The 18,155-nt window shown below is 37.9% G+C and overlaps 1 protein-coding gene across 10 annotated transcripts in view; it reads right to left on the reverse strand.

The window, feature by feature from the left end:
- THOC2 (THO complex subunit 2) overlaps window positions 1-18,155 on the reverse strand; it is a 142,624-nt gene that overhangs the window by 55,437 nt on the left and 69,032 nt on the right. For all 10 annotated transcript variants that reach the window (XM_066357651.1, XM_066357648.1, XM_066357653.1 and 7 more), the window contains exons 9-12: window positions 13,087-13,179; window positions 11,894-12,049; window positions 10,594-10,766; window positions 9,001-9,196 (exon numbers count right to left, since the gene is read on the reverse strand). In XM_066357651.1, the coding sequence (XP_066213748.1) occupies window positions 9,001-9,196; window positions 10,594-10,766; window positions 11,894-12,049; window positions 13,087-13,179 (618 nt within the window). The remainder of the gene's footprint in view (window positions 1-9,000; window positions 9,197-10,593; window positions 10,767-11,893; window positions 12,050-13,086; window positions 13,180-18,155) is intronic.

Below are 18,155 nucleotides of genomic sequence, written 5' to 3' on the forward strand. Positions count from 1 at the left end.
AAACCAAATAGAAGGTGACGGAAGACTATATGACTTTGGGTGATGGGTATGCAACATAATCAAATGTCAAACTAACCTGGAGATATTTTCTCTGAACCTATGTACCCTGATTGATTAATGTCACCCCATTAAAATTAATAAAAAAAAATTCAAGCATACCAGCTGAAAAATCACTGATATAAATAGCAAGAAACCTTTCTATCAAAGGCTACTTAAAACAAAGATGAATAAAAAAATAAATCAAGAGGTACATACTGGTAAAAGTAATTTTCTTTTGTTTGGTAAGAAAATAAAGATACACTACCTGCTTGATGCTTTCTTTTTCTTTTAATTTGCTTTTTAATTAAGAGTAAATATAAAACTCTCCATTTCCACAATATAATACTAAAAGTTTTACTGACTTGGCCAGGCCAGTAGTAAATGGGAAGAAAAAAGGAGGGAGAAAAAACAATAGACATTCATTCATTCATTCATTCATTCACTATGTGCCAGGCACTAGCAATTCGAAAATGAACAGGACAGAGTTCTTATCTTTTAGGAACTGACAAAGATAGTTCCTATCTTTGAGGATCTCTTGAAGATTAAAACTACACTTGCCAACATACTATTGGGAAATGTGAATAAAACTGAGCCCTCACAATTTATGCCTAGACAGACCGTCAGCTATAAATGGCCCTAAGCAGATTCCAATCTTGCCTCAAAAAAACAGAGCAGCTGACTGGGCAGTGTAACAGTACTGAACACAGAAAGATGTAGGTCTGTTAAAAGGCGGCATTTGAAGAATCAAGAAATAAAGTATGGGAAAAGTTGTAGATATAACTAGATAAATTACATACTATATTTTTAGTACTATATTTAGAGGTACTATATTTTTAGTACGTCTAACCGATGACTGTTTCAAATACTACTTCAAACTATACTTGAACTAAGAAAAGAAAAAAAATACATACTAAGATTTGTGACTAGATTAGAACCTTATGCTACATCTAAATAAATGATGGCACTGTTTTCACCTTCCTTATCTTTCTCGTTCTTAACAACTACCATTTATCGAGTACTCACTGTATGCCATGTACTAGGCTAAGAACTTTGTCTTAAAACTGCTCTGCAAGGAAAATCTTTTTGCTAGAAAGAATTCAGATAAGACCCATCAAAATAAACAGAAAAATATAACTTACCTATAGATTAAAAGTTACAAGAACATGAGTTTACCAAGCCTGGAGAAGAGAGAACTAAAGCACCTTTCAATGTTTTGGTTCGAAATCTTGTTTTTATTTTTCAATCAGAAGTAAGTAACCTGAGGACCCTTGCTAGTAGCAGCCCAGCAGGACTCTGCCAAAGGGAAAACCAGCTGCTAAGGCTTACTGTCTTTCAAAGGCATTATGCTTAAACGGGTAAAGGAGTCAAAGCTCAGAGGAGTTGGATACCCACTTCCCTGGGCATGCCTACTGGTATCTAAGTTGTTTACCAGGCTAGTTAATAGGATCTCAGATGAGAAAGCAGAAATTCCCTAAATGAGGACTAGACTCAGCCTCACCAAGCTCATTCACTCCTCTCTATCTTAGACTACAGAAAAGATTGAAAAGAGAACCCTATACTCAAACTGAAGCTTGGGAGGAGGAAGACTAGGCATAAAGAAGGTGGAAAGGGTGTGAGGATTCACTCACACTATGTCAGAAAGAAGATCTGAACAAAGCGCCCACATTAAGATGAAAAGAAATGCTGTGGCTACTACAGAAACAGACACACAAAGAAAGGGAAAAAAGCACATTAAGGACAAATAAACTTAGTCTGGAAGAAAGTAGAAAACAAAAGAGACAGAATCTCCACAAAGATCTATATACAGTTATAGAAAAAAGTATTAACAATGAACTCAATAATACAAGAAAAGCTCGGAAATGATATACACAATGAGAGGAAAACAGAGACTGAAGAGATAAATAGCAAAACCCCACTAAACAGATATAATTTAAAATAGCAAGGAATTGCAAAATTTAAGTAACTTCTTTCTTCAATTTCAGACATACTACATTTGTATAGGTATCAGAGTATGGTGATTTTGAGTTTGGCCTCTAAAGCCAGACTGCCAGGATTGAAATCACAGCTCTGTCCCACACTAACTGTGTGACTTGGGACAAGCTACAAAGGACTTCATTTTCAAGGGTGTAGGTGCTATAAAAAAACATTTCAATATGTCAGGTGACAACTTAAAAGTTGTGTTTTACACTTAAAATAATTTAAAGATAGTAAAATGTTGCCGTTCATATACAAGCATTCTATATAGTGAGCCATCCCATCTTCTAGCACTGAAATAAAGACCAAAATTGGTTAATACATTAGAACACCAGTTCTCAAAATTTGGTCTTTGTATCAGCAACATCAGCATCACCTGGAAATTTGTTATACATGCAAATTCTCAGGTCCCACCCGTGACCTACTGAATCAGTAACTGAGGATGGGGCCCACCAATCTGTGTTCTACGAAGACTTCCAGGTGATTCTGCTGCATGTAAAAGTTTGAGAATCACTTCAAGTCCTCAATTAACATCATTAACAGGTTCTGTGACTTGATGTGAAACAACATATAATGAAACCAATTTTACCATAGACTAATTATTGTAAACAAAAGTTCCCACAGTATCTCATCAATGTTATAACAAAACAACTATTTGAGGACCTGCTGTACTAGTCCATACTACCTACCTCAAATTTACGAAATACACACAAACACACACAATCAGAGAGATAAATTACTAGTAATAACTAGGCTGGAAGACTAGTCTGCTAAGTGATAGCAGGTCTAAGTAAATAAGCTACTTTCTAAAAATATGCATTATTTATATATACAAGCAACCACAAGCTTATAAATAAGAGATTTGTTAAAGAAGTTTTAATTGTAAAGACATGATTTAGAACTAAGGTCACATTCCCTCTTTAAGAGGAATCTTATAGCCTGGCCAGTGGTGATGTAGTGGATGAAGCACCGACCTAGAATGCTGAGATTGCCAGCAGTTCAGAACCCCGAGGCCGCTGACTCTGAACACAGGCTCATCAGCGTGGGGTTGCTGGCTTGAGCAAGGAATCACCCACATGATCCCACAGCTCACCAGTTTGAGCCCAAAGGTTGCTGGCATGAGAAATCCAAGGTCTCTGGCTTGAGCAAGGGGCCACTGGCTCAGTCAGTGTTGGTCAAGGCACATAGGAGAAGCAATCAATGTATAACTAAACTGAAAGCAACTACAAGTTGATGCTTCTCACTCTCTTTTACTATCTTTGTCTTCCTCTCAAAAAAAAAAAGCTTAAAATTTTTTTTGGAAAAAGCAATCTTAGTCTGACCAGTGGTAGCTCAGTGAATAGAGCACTGACCTGGGACACTGAGGTCCCAGATTGGAAACCCCACCGGCTTGAGTGCAGGCTCATCAGCTTGAGGGCAGGATTACCAGCTTGGGAGTATAATGATAGACAAGATCCCTTGGTCGCTGGTTTGAGCAAGGGGTCACAGGCTCAGCTTGAGTCCTCCAGTCAAGGCATGTATGAGAAGCAATAGTGAACAACTAAAGTGACACAACTATGAGTTGATGCTTCTCCTTTCTCTCCCTTCTTTCTCTCTTTCTCTCTCTCTCAAAAAAGTTAAAAATGAAAAACAATCTTAGAAACCTGGGATAAATTAATAGCTAATCAGGAAAAGCCTCTATACCTATAAATAGATAACAAATGATTTGTTATTGTGAAATATTTTTATGGGGAAAAAAACAAAATTCTAACTCATCATTAGGAAGATTCACTTTTCCTATCACAAGCTTAGCAATAAGAGAAGACACACTTCTTCCAAACTGTGATCAAAATAAACATTTTCCTCTACCCTTCTGCCCTTCTACCTCTGCAAAAATAGAGTCTCAAGAGGAGGCATGAGGCACAAGCGTGGCAGAACAGAACAGAGGTATAGGAGAGCTGCAGTGTAGATGGAGAAAAGGATGGCAGCTCTAGCACCTGTGGATCTGTATATGTTTATGCATGTCTATGCATCTAGAACTTCCACAAACTGGATGTTTGGTCTCCTGTTTACAAGTTTATGATTCTCGTAGCCAAAGAAAAACATTTCAGAACAAGAAATATGAACATTAATATAAATATATTCAAGTAAAAAGAATATCATTTGCCTGACTGGTGGTGGCGCAGTGGATAGAGAGTCAACCTGGGATGCTGAGGTCCCAGGATCAAAACCCCAGCAGAGGGTCACCAGCTTGAGTGTGAGCTCATCCAGCTTGAGCACAGGATTATCAACATGATCCGAGGGTCACTGCCTTGAGCCCAAAGGTCACTGGCTTAAGCAAGGGGTCACTAGCTCAGCTTGAATACCCCCACCCCGGTCAAGGCATGTATGAGAAACAATCTATGAACAACTAAGTTGATGCATCTCATCTCTCTCTCCTCCTCTCTCTCTCCCTTCCTGTCTCTCTGCCTCTGCCTCTCTCTCTCTCTCTCTCTCAAAAAAAAAAGGAAAAACAATAGCATTAGTGGATTAAAGATGAAAAAGTATCAAAGTATCTCCCCACAAGATACATATTAATAACAAAGGAAAAAGAATAACTATACAATGGAGAAACCTGACAGTCATCGCCTAAACCAAGTGGTCAATGTAAACCCCACCAGTAATGGGATAAACTGACTTCATGCGCTTCCCAGTATGAGGCACTAGAAAAGACACAATCTTTTTCATTTAAACAGGTACTAGTTAACATGACTCATCCTTTTCAGATCAGACTATAAGAATCAAGATAATGAAACACTGTTATATATCCCTTTTATATAAATATGTCAAAGTAATCTGTATAGTAACAATCTACTTAGCACATTTCTTCAGAGTATCTTATAAAAAGTAAATTGTGAATATAAACAATCTACCAACTAAATAACAGCCAAGTCAAATATTTCAGGTGTCAAGAGATTAATATAGCCAGCCAGGTGGTGGTACAGTGGATAGAGTACCAGACTGCGATGCAGAGGACTCAGGTTTGAAACCCTGAGGTCTCCGGCTTGAGCACAGGCTCATCAGCTTGAGCAAGGGGTTACTGGCTTGACTGTGAAATCATAGACATGACCCCATGGTCACTGGCTTGAGTCCAAGGTCGCTGGCTTGATCAAGGCATCACTCACGCTACTGTAGCCCTACCTCCCCCCGTCAAGGCACATATGAGAAAGCAATCAATGAACAACTAAGGTGTCAAAACGAAGAACTGATGCTTTTCATCTCTCTCCCTTCCTGTCTGTCTGTCCCTATCTGTACCTCTCTCTTTCTCCCATTAAGAAAAAAGAGATTAATATACAACTGCTGTTAAATTCTCTACAGTCACTATTGTCAACAATTAAAATTGGAAGCAATCAAACACTGGAGAGACCTAAGTTTGTGCTTGTAAACTATTTCTAGATTCTTTTGGTTGCCTTGTTTTACATTTGAAAAGAAATTATGTGCCTGACCAGGCGGTGGTGCAGTGGATAGAGTGTCAGACTGGGATGTAGAGGACCCAGGTTCAAGACTCCGAGGTCGTCAGCTTAAGCATGGCCTTATCTGGTCTGAGTAAAAGCTCACCAGCTTGGACCCAAGGTCGCTGGCTCAAGCAAGGGGTTACTGGGTATGCTGAAGGCCCACGGTCAAGGCACATATGAGAAAGCAATCAATGAACAACTAAGGTGCTGCAATGCGCAATGGAAATCTAATGATTGATGCTTCTCATCTCTCCGTTCCTGTCTGTCTGTCCCTGTCTATCCCTCTCTCTAGCTCTCTCTCTGTCTCTGTTAAAAAAAAAAAAAGAAATTACGTATTTTTTTTTTTTTTTTAGTTTCAAGACCCTGGGTTAAGCAAAGATCTCTTAGAATACAAAGAGCAAACAATAATATAAAAGTACTGCCAAACTAGAAATAATTAAAATTTACTATTTTTGCTTTCAAAAGACAATTAACAAAAAATAAAGGCAAATCATACTGAAAAATAACAAAAGACAAATTACCTAATTAAAATGTGCAAGAGATTTTTTTTTTGGTGACAGAGACAGAGTCAGAAAGAGGGACAGACAGAGACAGACAGACAGGAAGGGAGAGAGATGAGAAGCATAAATTTTTCATTGCAGCACCTCAGTTGTTCATCAACTGCTTTCTCATATGTGCCTTGATGGTGGGAGGAGGGGATACAGCAGAGTGAGTGACCCCTTGCTCAACCAGTGACCTTAGGTTCAAGCCAGTGACCTTAGGCTTCAAGCCAGTGACCTTTGGACTCAAGCAAGTGACCATGGGGTCATGTCTATGATCCCATCCTCAAGCCAGTGACCCCGCGCTCAAGTTGTTGAGCCCACGCTCAAGCCAGATGATCCTGTGCTCCAGCCTGCAAACTCAGGGTTTCGAACCTAGGTCCTCTAGTGACCTCGGGGTTTCAATCTTGGGTCCTCTGCATCCCAGTCTAGTGCTCTAGCCACTGCGCCACCACTTGGTCAGGCCAGGTAAGAGATTTGAATGGACATTTCAATAAACATGATTACAAATGGAAAATGAAGACATGAAAAGATGCTCAACATCACTGATCATCAGGGAAACATAAATTAAAAGCCAAACACACACACATCCATTAGAATGACTAAAATTTAAGACTGACACGACCAAGTGTTGATGAGGATGATAAGTAACTGGAAGTCATTCACATGGCTTCCAGAAATGCAAAAACAGTCACACATGTTGAACAGTTTGGCAAAAAGGTAAATATACCCTTACCCATATGACCAAGCAATACCATTCCTGGAATTGCAAAATATGCACCCCCCTCCAACAACTTGTACAAGAATATTCATAGCAGCTTTATTTATAAGAGCCCCCAACTAGATACAACCCAAAGTCCCATCAACTGGAGAATAGATAAACTCTGGATATGTCTATATAATGAAATAGTACTCAACAATAAAGGAACTTCTGACACATGCAACAACTAGGATGAACCTCAAAAGCATTAAATGAAAAGACACCAGACAGAAAATAGTACATTCTTTACAATTACACTTATATGAAGCTCTAGAAAAAAAACAAAACTATAGTGACAGAAAGCCTATCAGTGGTTGCCAGGAACAAAACAGTAAAGGGAAGGAATTCATGGCAAGGGGGAAAGATGGAACTTTCTAGAGTGATGAAAATATTATGTATCATGGTTGTGGCAGTGGATACACAATCGTATACATTTGTCAAAACTCATCAAAATTGTACACTTAAAATTGGTGAAGATTACTGTATGTAAATTATAACTCAAAGCTGATTTTAAAAACAAAAAAAGTAGTATATCTCAGGTTACCTCGAGATAGTGACTAGAAGGGAGTAAACAGAAAACTCAGCAGTTCTGGTCCTACTCTGTTTCTTGATCTGAGTGGCAGACACAAGAGTTTAGTTTGGAAAATGTCACTAAGCTGTACAATTATGATTTGTGTACTTTCTGTATGCATGTTTTATTGCAATAAAAAGCTAACAAGGCCCTGGCCGGTTGGCTCAGTGGTAGAGCGTCGGCCTGGCGTGCAGAAGTCCCGGGTTCGATTCCTGGCCAGGGCACACAGGAGAGGCACCCATCTGCTTCTCCACCCCTCCCCCTCTCCTTCCTCTCTGTCTCTCTCTTCCCCTCCCACAGCCAAGGCTCCATTGGAGCAAAAGATGGCCCGGGCGCTGGGGATGGCTCCTTGGCCTCTGCCCCAGGTGCTAGAATGGCTCTGGTTGTGACAGAGTGATGCCTCAGATGGACAGAGCATCGTCCCCTGGTGGGCGTGCCGGGTGGATCCCGGTCGGGCGCAGGCGGGAGTCTGTCTGACTGCCTCCCCGTTTCCAACTTCAGAAAAATACAAAAAAAAAAAGCTAACAAAAAGCCCTGGCCGGTTGGCTCAGTGGTAGAGCGTCAGCCTGGCGTGCAGGAGTCCCGGGTTGGATTCCGGCCAGGGCACACAGAGATACGCCCATCTTCTTCTCCACCCCTCCCCCTCTCCTTCCTATCTGTCTCTCTCTTCCCCTCCCACAGCCAAGGCTCCATTGGAGCAAAGTTGGCCTGGGCGCTGAGGATGGCTCTGTGGCCTCTGCCTCAGGCGCTAGAACGGCTCTGGTTGCAACAAAGCAATGTCCCTGATGGGCAGAGCATAGCCCCCTGGTGGGCATGCCAGGTGGATCCCGGTCGGACACATGCGGGACTCTGTCTGTCTGCCTCCCCGCTTCTCACTTAGAAAAAATACAAAAAAAAAAAGATAAAAAATTAAAACTAAATCCTTAGCAGTCTGAGGTTCAAGGGACTTCATATAAATAATAGCAATGATTCAAAATAGCAGCCAAGAAAATAGACAAGAAGAAAAGCAAGGAGAAAGAATGCTGAGTTTACCACTAATTATAAGGGAATTCAAAAAGCATTCACTTGTCCAAAGCATATTTTCTTATGTGGGGCACTTAACTAAGAATTTACCGAGATTTAAGGTATACAAAGACACAGATATATAGACAGAAACATAAGCAGATATATATTATATATACATATAGTCTATATAATTATAGCTATACACCTGTATATGTGCATATACACATACATATACATATATACTGCTCACAAAAATTAGGCGATATTTCAAAATGAATATGAAGCGATAAAAAAAGCATCTGATTTATTAAACAAAAACATCAGAAAAGCAAACACATCAAAGAAAGTTGTTCATTTATGCAAATGAGATGCAAAACCAACTTTTATTTCATTGGTGAAAATGCACTATCAAAAGGCTGGAAGTCCTGGAGTACCTGCATGTTACGTGATCGCCTAATTTTTGTGAGCCATGTATATAAACATAAATGGTTAGGACACAATGGACTTTCCCCAAACCTTAATCAATATAACATTTTCTTAAATTAGAGCTTACTTTCTTTTTATTTCTAGAGATACACATAACATAAATATACTTATTATAAAAATTAATTTTCCAGTTGAAGAAAAAATGTTACTAACCTCCTTCATAAATGATTTGCCTATGCGCACCACTTTTGCAAATAAAATGGGATCATGAGAAAGGTGAGGACCAAGGTAACAGAACATATTGAAGATATCTCTTCTCAAATCTTCAAAGCTCTCTGCTTGTTTTGGTGCTCTCTTATTTTGCAATGCATTTACAGGTGAGCCTTTAGCACCTTTAGGAACACCAACTCTATAAAAAGAAGCAAAAATTCATATGTATACAATACCCCATTTTAAGTTAACACAATCATATTAAAAGTAAAACTTTTCTTACTCATATTTGCTTTCTATATTTCAATTGTGCCTAACTTATTGTACCAGCTAATTTAACTGGTAGAAGAAGACAAAAAGAATATTCACTTGAAAAAAATTCAGAGCTCAAAAAAAAAAAAAATTCAGAGCTCATAAAAGAATGTTTCAAAATTAACTTCATAAGAAAAAGAAATCAATCCTGGTCGGTTAGCTCAGATGATTAGAGTGTCATCCCAGTACACAAAGGTTGAGGGTTCAATCCCCAGTCAGGGCACAGGCAAGAATCAACCAATGAACGTATAAATAAGTGAAACAACAACAAATCAATGTTTCTCTCTTTCTCTAAAATCAATAATTTTTTTTTAAATAAAATCAGAAAAATGTAGATTCTAAGTAATATTCATCACATGAATTTGTTTTTAGCTAAGCTCAGCCAGTACTATCAGGAAATTTGGATATGGGAATGGGGAACAAGAAATAGACCTCGGAGACACTGGGGATGAAACAAAAATATATGAATCTAACAACACTGATTCAAGTCCATAAACAGTTCTGAGTTAGTTCCACTCCCTAGCTGAGTATGAGGTAGTTTCATGGAAGGAAGGCGAGCAGCACAATAAAAAGGACAGCATACCCAGAGTTCTCACCTGCTGAGCAGGTGTCCTATTGTGGAGTCACAGGGGTCACTCTCTGAGAAGAAGCCTTCATGGTCCACAACCCAGGTGGCACTGAAGGCAGCTGCCAGCAGCTACGCATGAATCACAAAGCTGGAGCTTCTGAGGCAGGCTCTGATCTGTGGGGCTGAAGCCAGAGCTGCTGGCAAACTGCTATTAAGTATCCTGAAAATAGGCTAAGCCAAAGGACTGGTCAACCCTGTAACTAGGGATGATGAGAAAGGCTGTACTAGCAATTTCCAGAACAGCAGCCTGTTCACTGGGAGAGATATGGCAAGCAGAGAAGCAAGGTCCTCACTAAGAGCCACTCAACCCAGGATAGAAGGAAATTATACTAAGTAAAAGCCTTGGGAATTCTGTCCCCAAGGGATGAGGGAAAAGTCAAAAACAGAAGAATAGAGTCTTCATTCTCAAATAGCAAACCTTACCTACAAGTTAACCTATTGTTTTTAGACTATACTGCAGCACACATTGTCCAAGGTCTAATATTAGGAGACAAATCACTGATTAACATATATCAGATTGATACATTCTGAATAATTCTTATCTTCTGATACAACATACTAGAATATATACATGATATGAGGAGACAGAATAAATATGCAGATTTTATTGTAATACTAAACTGCTTCTACTTAAATGATTAGTAAAGCAAACATACCTTCGATAGAGAGGCTCAATAGTTACATGAATAAGCTTGCAAATAGCAAGAGCTATTAGCTTATGTGAAGCAGCATAGTATGGAGGCATCTGATCCATTATGTTCTGTGCATGCTGCCAATCACCAATCTTTAGTAAGGCTTCCAATAAACCAAGCTTTTGGTTGTCAGGTGGCTAAAAATGAACAATTACAGGAAATATACTCAGAACATGGACATAAATATATCTTAATTTTTTTTTCATTTAAAAAAGTGAACTAGCCTGACCAGGTGGTAGCGAAGTGGATAGATCGTCGGACTGGGATGCAGAAGACCCAGGTTCGAAACCCCGAGGTCGCCAACTTGAGCACAGGCTCATCTGGTTTGAGCAAGGCTCACCAGCTTGAGCCCAAGGTTGCTGCCTTAAGCAAGGGGTCACACAGTCTGCTGTAGCCTCCTGGTCAAGGCACATATGAGAAAGCAATCCATGAACAACTAAGGTGCCACAATGAAAAATTGATGCTTCTCATCTCTCTCCCTTCCTGTCTGTCTGTCCCTATCTGTCCCTCTGTCTGTTTCTCTGTCTTTGTCACACAAAACAAGAAGTGAACTAAACACACACAACAATGTATGTCAGCAACAGCTGCCATTCACAGAAAATGCAATTGTATTTTCCTCTAAGTACAATCAAGTTTTAACTACTAAAAAAATAAAATAAAAAAGAATTTCCTTTTTCATTTAGCAGGTGCAATATGACAGTTTACAGATTTATAATTATACTCAGTTGTACTTAATGTTCTGTTGGGTCACAGGAAACCAGAATTTATTCATGTTTGAGAATCCCTTTAGGATTTTAGAGACATTAATATGCACAGCACAAATATAGTCAATACATTTATGATTTTACTTAGAATACATTTTGAAATTTATAATAAAAAAATCATGGCAGCCTCTTTTGTAAAGGTGCCAGTCAAAAGCAGACCCCCTTTGCAAATTAGTATTTCAAAAAACCATGTTTCACCACAATCAAAACTAAGAAATTATCTTTGGCCCTGGACAGGTTGTTCAATAGCTAGAGTGCCATCCTGGTGTGCCAAGATCACAGCTTTGATGCTCGGTCAGGGCACATATGAGAACCAATGCGTACACAACTAAATGGGAGAAATACTATGTGGAACAATGAGCTGATGCTTCTCTCTTTCTCTCTCAATCAATGGAAAAATTTTTGAAGAAATTATTCTTCTATAAGTTGATTTTTACAAGTTAAATTTCATAAACTAAATCCAGAAAACAAGGTTAATTTTATTAGAATAAACTATATACCTTTTCTACTTTCTCTTCTTCTTTTTCCTTTTCTTTCTCTCGCTCATCAATTTTTTCAGAAGACAATACAACCATTGTAAGTTTTCTCACAATTTGCTTAGCTTCCACGATTTCTCGTTTATGTTCATCCATAATGCAATTATCAGCTGGAAGAAGCTAAAAATGGTTTATTAAAATTTCATAAGACAGCTAATACTATTTGCACACATAAAAAGCAAACATGGATCTGGAGATTATTATGCTAAATGAAATAAGCCGGGCAGAGAAAGATAAATATCACATGATCTCACTTATATGTGGAATCTAATGAAGAAAGTAAACTGAGGAACAGAATAGAGACAGAGGCAGAGTCACAGGGAGCAGAGGGACAGCTGTCAGAGGGAGGGGGGATGAGGGGATGGGATTAGTGAAATTATATACACATAACACAGAGATACAGATAACAGGACAGCAAGTTCTAGAGGGAAGGGCGAGAGGGAATCAGGGAGAGGGGGCAAAGGGGGTGCAATGGGGGCACATTGTTGGGGGTGAGGGTGATATATTGAGTGGAACACTTGAATTCATGTCAACACAATAAATTACAAAATTTAATTAAAAATAAATAAAAAGCAAACATTATTTACTATCAATTGATAAAACTGTAAATAAGAAGTCTATCCTATTCATGACCATGATGTCCCTTCTAAACAAGTTTCTCCCCATTATGTTCTTAAAATTAAAGAGGGTTAAGTACCTGAATTTTATGTATCAATAGCCCATACTCTTTTCTTCCAACCCCTTCCTTTTTTGACTAATGGGATGAAGTCTACAATATGCCATTTAACATTTTACTGGTTTTTTTATTGCTTACTCTGCTTATTTTGCAATGGACTTAGCTACTGAAATAGATTATGCATTTCTAGAAGCAGGAACACTTCTTTTATAGCTCATTTTGCCTAGCTGAAACTACTAAATAATGGTTTGTTGGCTATATTTTTCTTTGTGTGGGTTATTTTATCCAATGTCTACATTGACCATCTTCCACTCATACAAGATGGCTGTACTTGAGATACTTGACCTTTTTCATAATGGAATGTCAACAATACCCATATCACTTTCTCTTTTGTAAGAAATTAGAAACTAGTTTGTGAGTTAAGTCGGGTATCTAGAAAAAGAAGAGATCTCAAATTTCATAATTTTTCTACTTGACTTACATGTACATAAAGATCATCTAAATCGATCAGATTAACTTGTAGAAGCACTGCTGCAACTCTGTATAAAGATGAAGGAGTCTCTCCACTTGGTTCCTTGAAAAACAAGAAAAGTTTCTATTTAGTGCATAACATAGAACTAAAATTGTATCCTTTATTTACCAATATTTAAGAAAAATTAGATCAAATAACTCTTGCTCAACAATACGCTTCATTGCTCTTCCTGAGCATACACAACAACTGAATTCAGGACTAAAGACCATTGTGTCAACATCCCTTTTTACAATGGAACATCTTCTGATGAACAAAAAGCAAGGAGTTTTGAAAATGGACATTTTATAATGCATGCTAATATCTGAATAAATACAAAAAAAAAGAATACGGAGATCAGATTTTATACTGCATAATATTTTGTTTAAACTTGTCTATATGTATATTTTCTTAACTTGCTTTCTTCAAGTAGATCTCAGTGGAAACACAGATACACAGACTGACAAACTTGGAAGTACAGAAGCATCTGTCTGCTTTATACTATCTTCTCGATTTCATTGCTTGGCTTTTGTGCTAAGTACATATGCTTGTCAGTTGATTTCCCTTCAAAACAGGTATCTACACATATTATACATGGATAAATCAAAACAACAGTTTAAAAACAAGTAACTAAATAAACAAATAAAAGTATGGACTGGTCAATCCGAGGCCAGCTCGATGGGCCCTACAAAGAAGCAGAAGGATCATTAAATGCTATCAGAAAGACTTTTCCCTAATTTTTTAACTGCTTGGGGTTAGGTGAATGGAAGTATGAAGTGAGAGAACAACTGGCAATTACTAAACGGCCAAATGCAAATAAAAAGCAAACAGTGGCAATACATTATGTTCTATTTCTTCTACTCAAACTGAAAATAAGATCTTTGTAAGTAAGGCTCTCCTACAATTGTGATAGGTATTATGCACATAACATGTGAAGCTGACCAAACTAATATCATATAGAGACATTATTTCACTCTAATTTTTAAGACAGATAAGTCTTGAACTAAACAAGTTTGATTCTAAATGCTTATAAAGGGTTATTTATTGTCAAAACAGTTTCCCATAAAAACAAAAGATAATCAGTGTTTCAGAGCAAACCCACAAAAGCTAACTATCTGACTTGAATCCACTAGGAATACTTTCATTATTCCCATTATCTCTGCTTAAATGTGTCACCACCAGAAGCCCCAACTACCAGGCCAAAACATCAACTCCCACACTCTGTTCCTCATATTGCTCTGCGCAATCCGTTCTGTACTATCCCACCTTTCCACTTTCTTGAAAATGTTCCATAGAATCCTGTGGAATTCATGATCCATTCCCAGCAAGACCACCTACGCCATCTTCATGCTTAGAGCCTGGCACTCCCTAGGAACACCACCCCCATTGTAACCCAGTCAGGAGGCAGCTATTTCCCAAGATCCCTGATACACAAGGCCCAGAGGTGAGTATGAGTTATCTTCGCTTTTTACAGATGTTTTCAGACTCTTCTCCCTCCACCCTTTCTAAAAGCCCACCCACCTTTTAATTTCCTCTCACTCACTATCCCTCACAATTGCTGCAATCTGTTTTCATTCAACTGTGGTCAAAGAAGTTATTTTCTATGATTGCAATGTTTTAAATTCACTGAGACTTGTTTTGTAGTCTCTAACCCAGAAAATGTTCCATGTGTACTTGAGAAGAATATCTGTTAAATTCAGTTGGTTTATAGCGCTGTTTAAGCACTCTATTTGCTTACTGATATGTCTCATTGTTATATCTATTAATGAGAGTGGCTTACGGAAATGTTAAACATTTTTTTAGGAGTACTGTTTATTTCTCCCTTCAACTCTATTAATGTTTGCTTAACATATTCTGAGGTTCTGTTTGGTGCACATGTGTTTACAACTGCTATATCTTTTTGATAGGTTGACACTTGTTATCAATATTGTAAAAAATTTTATCTTATACTCTATTTTGGCTGACATCAGAATAGCCACCACAGCTTTTCTGCTGGACACTATTTGCATGAGATCATGTATTTCCATACTTTTACTTTCAACATATTTGTACCTTTGGATCTAAAGTGAGTCTTTTACAGACAGCATGTAGTTGGATCACATTTTTTATACCTTCTGCTAAACTCTGCCTTTTAATTAAAGTTTAATCCATTTACATTTAAAGCAATTACTGACAAAGAAAGACTTCTTCCATTTTGCTAAGTTTTCTGTATGTCTTATGTTTTGCTCATTTCCTCTATTACTGCCTTCAATTGTGCTTAACTTTTTTTGGTAGTGTACCATTTTGATTTGCTTCTCCTTTTCTTTTCTGTTTATATTTTAGTTATTTTCTTGGTGGTTATTTTGGGTATTATTACAACTAACATTTTAAACTTATAGTAACCTACTTTGAATTAATACCAATTTAATTTCAATAATTTACAAAAACTCTGCACCTATACATCTCTATCCTTCTCTCCTTACACTATTATACATTATGTGCCAATTAAACTTATTGTTTTATCCCTATGTCTAAATCATATTGGAAAAAAAGGAACTACAAACCAAAAAAAAAACAAAACCCAATACTGGATTTTGTATTTACTTATAGTTACCATAATTACTGTTCTCTATTTCTTCATATGGCTTCAAGTTATTGTCTAGCATCTTTTCATTTCAGCTAAAAGGAGTGCTTTTAGCATTTTTTGAAGGGCAAGTCTGCTAGAGACAAACTACCCCAGCTTTTGGAATACCATAATCTCTTATTTTAAGGACAATTTTACATGATACAGAATTCTTGGCTGACAGTTTTATTCTTTCAGCACTTTATATATGCCATCCACTACCTTCCAAAGAGAAATCAGCTGTTAATCATTTTGAGGCTCTCTTGCATGCAATGGTTATATCTGTTTTGCAGCTTTCAAGATTCTCTTTCACTTTCAATAACTTGACTTTATATACTGTGTCTCAATGTGAATCCCTTTTTAATTTTTCCTGCTTGGTGTTTGTAGAGCTTCTAAAATGTGTAACTTCATATCTTTCAGAAGTTTTCAACCATTATTTTTTCAAATATGCTTTCTATCCCTTTCTCTCTCTCCCATCTCTGGGAATCCATAAAACACATATTGATACACTTAATAGTGTTCTGAAGAAAAAAAAATAGTGTCTGTACTTCTCGTATACTCTGTTCATTTTTCTTCATTTTTTCCTCTTTTTGCCTCTCAGGATAACCTCAATTGACTTATCAAGTTGGCTGTTTCCTCAACCTTCTCAAATCTCCTCTTGCACCCCCCCCCCAGTGAATTTTTCATTTCAGTTACTGTACTCTTTTATTCAAGAATTTGCTTCCTTTTTAAAAATTATTATTTTACTGATATTCTGTCTGATGAGACAGTACTTTTCTGGTTTCCTCTCTCATGATTCCTATAGATTCGTGTTTTTCAACCACTGGTCCATGGATCTATAATCTTCATATAACATACAACTCTTTCACAGACTGGCATAAAATTTCTGGTAGACCTGGGTTTGAAAGTCACTATTACAGATTATAAGCATATTTAGGACTGTTAAACTATTGATCTAGTAAGTCCAGTACCTGGGCTTCCTTGGGGATAGTTTCTATTAATTTATTTTTCTTGTGAATGAGCCATATTTTGTTCTTTATATACCTCATTATTTCCTGTTGAAAACTGGACATTTTGAATACTGTGCAGCAATTCTGAAAATAAGATTCTGCACCTGCTATGGGGTTATCACTGCTGCTTATTGTGGGTTATTGTTGTTTGCTGTTTAGTTAGTTTTTGAAAAGTCTATGTTACTGTCATATGTGGCCACTGAAATCTGCATTCTGTTAGCTTAGAGGTCAGCCAGTATTTTAAGTTTTCTTAAAGGAACAAAACCCAAAAAATAAAAAGTAGAGAGAAAAGGGAAAAGAAAAATATTCTCCCACTCTTCACACACTGGCTGTGTTAGGGCACTCCTCAACACATGGCCAGACTATTTATAACTATGCCTTAGTCTTCACTTACTGCTTGTGCAGAGCCTGAAGGCCAGCAAACGAAAAAGCGTAGGGTCTTCTCAGCCCTTTTCTGAGCATGCATACAGTTCTGGACATATACATGTCCTTTTATCTGTTTTGTAAAAGCCATTATTACCCCCACATATCTCCTTATTCAACTTCTTCGCTCTGAAGCTTTCAGACTCTCCGTTGTTTGTCCAACTGTTGTTTCTTGCTCCAGGCTGTTAAGAGCCAATAGTTGCTAAAGCCAAAATGCTTTGGGGAAAAGCCACCCCAGCCCTGGGGATGCTCCCACTCAGGTAAAACAAAGACAGGCCCTTGCCCCAGTCCTTCAGGGAGCAGCCAGATAGGACTGCCATCTCCTCTACCCATCTCAGCCATTCACTCCAAAACCCACAGTTCTTTGAAAACAACTGTTTGTATCCTCTGGCATTAATAATCTTCTCTAAGAGTGTGGGCTTCTACCTTCACAACCACCATCTGGGTGTGATGGCTAGTAGCAGGCAATTAAAAATGTCAGAGTGCTCTCTCTTATCACAAAGGAGTAGCTCTTTCTTCACCAAGGCTTTCCTTGGTTGTATTAAGTTGTTTTTTTTATTAAATTCTAGAAGTCTGTAAAAGTTGACAGTTTTTGCCATATCTCTGGTTGCTTTTATGGAGAGACACAGTTCTGGAGTTCTCTATTCTGCCATTTTCAGTGATGTCCTACTATTGCCGTCTACGAACCGGACCCCTGGATCACTGTCCTTCTGACTCACTGTCACGCACTCCAACTCTATCACTTTCTTAATTTTTGGAGAGTTTTATATGCATGTAAATGATACTTCCATCTTGCTGTCCTATGGTTCCTTCTCTTCCAAAATACTTCTCCTCTACCCATCTCAGCCATTCATTCCATATCCTAAACTTAAATATTACCAATAGCTACAAACCCTCCAAAATGCCAATTTCACGCATCCACCCTCAAGTCAGTCCTTAATGCTGCTGGCGAATCACACTCTATTTCCATTGCCCGTTCATTCTCCCGCTGTCTTACATAACTATTT

Source organism: Saccopteryx leptura, chromosome X (genome assembly GCF_036850995.1).
Source record: "Saccopteryx leptura isolate mSacLep1 chromosome X, mSacLep1_pri_phased_curated, whole genome shotgun sequence".
Lineage (NCBI taxonomy): Eukaryota > Metazoa > Chordata > Mammalia > Chiroptera > Emballonuridae > Saccopteryx > Saccopteryx leptura.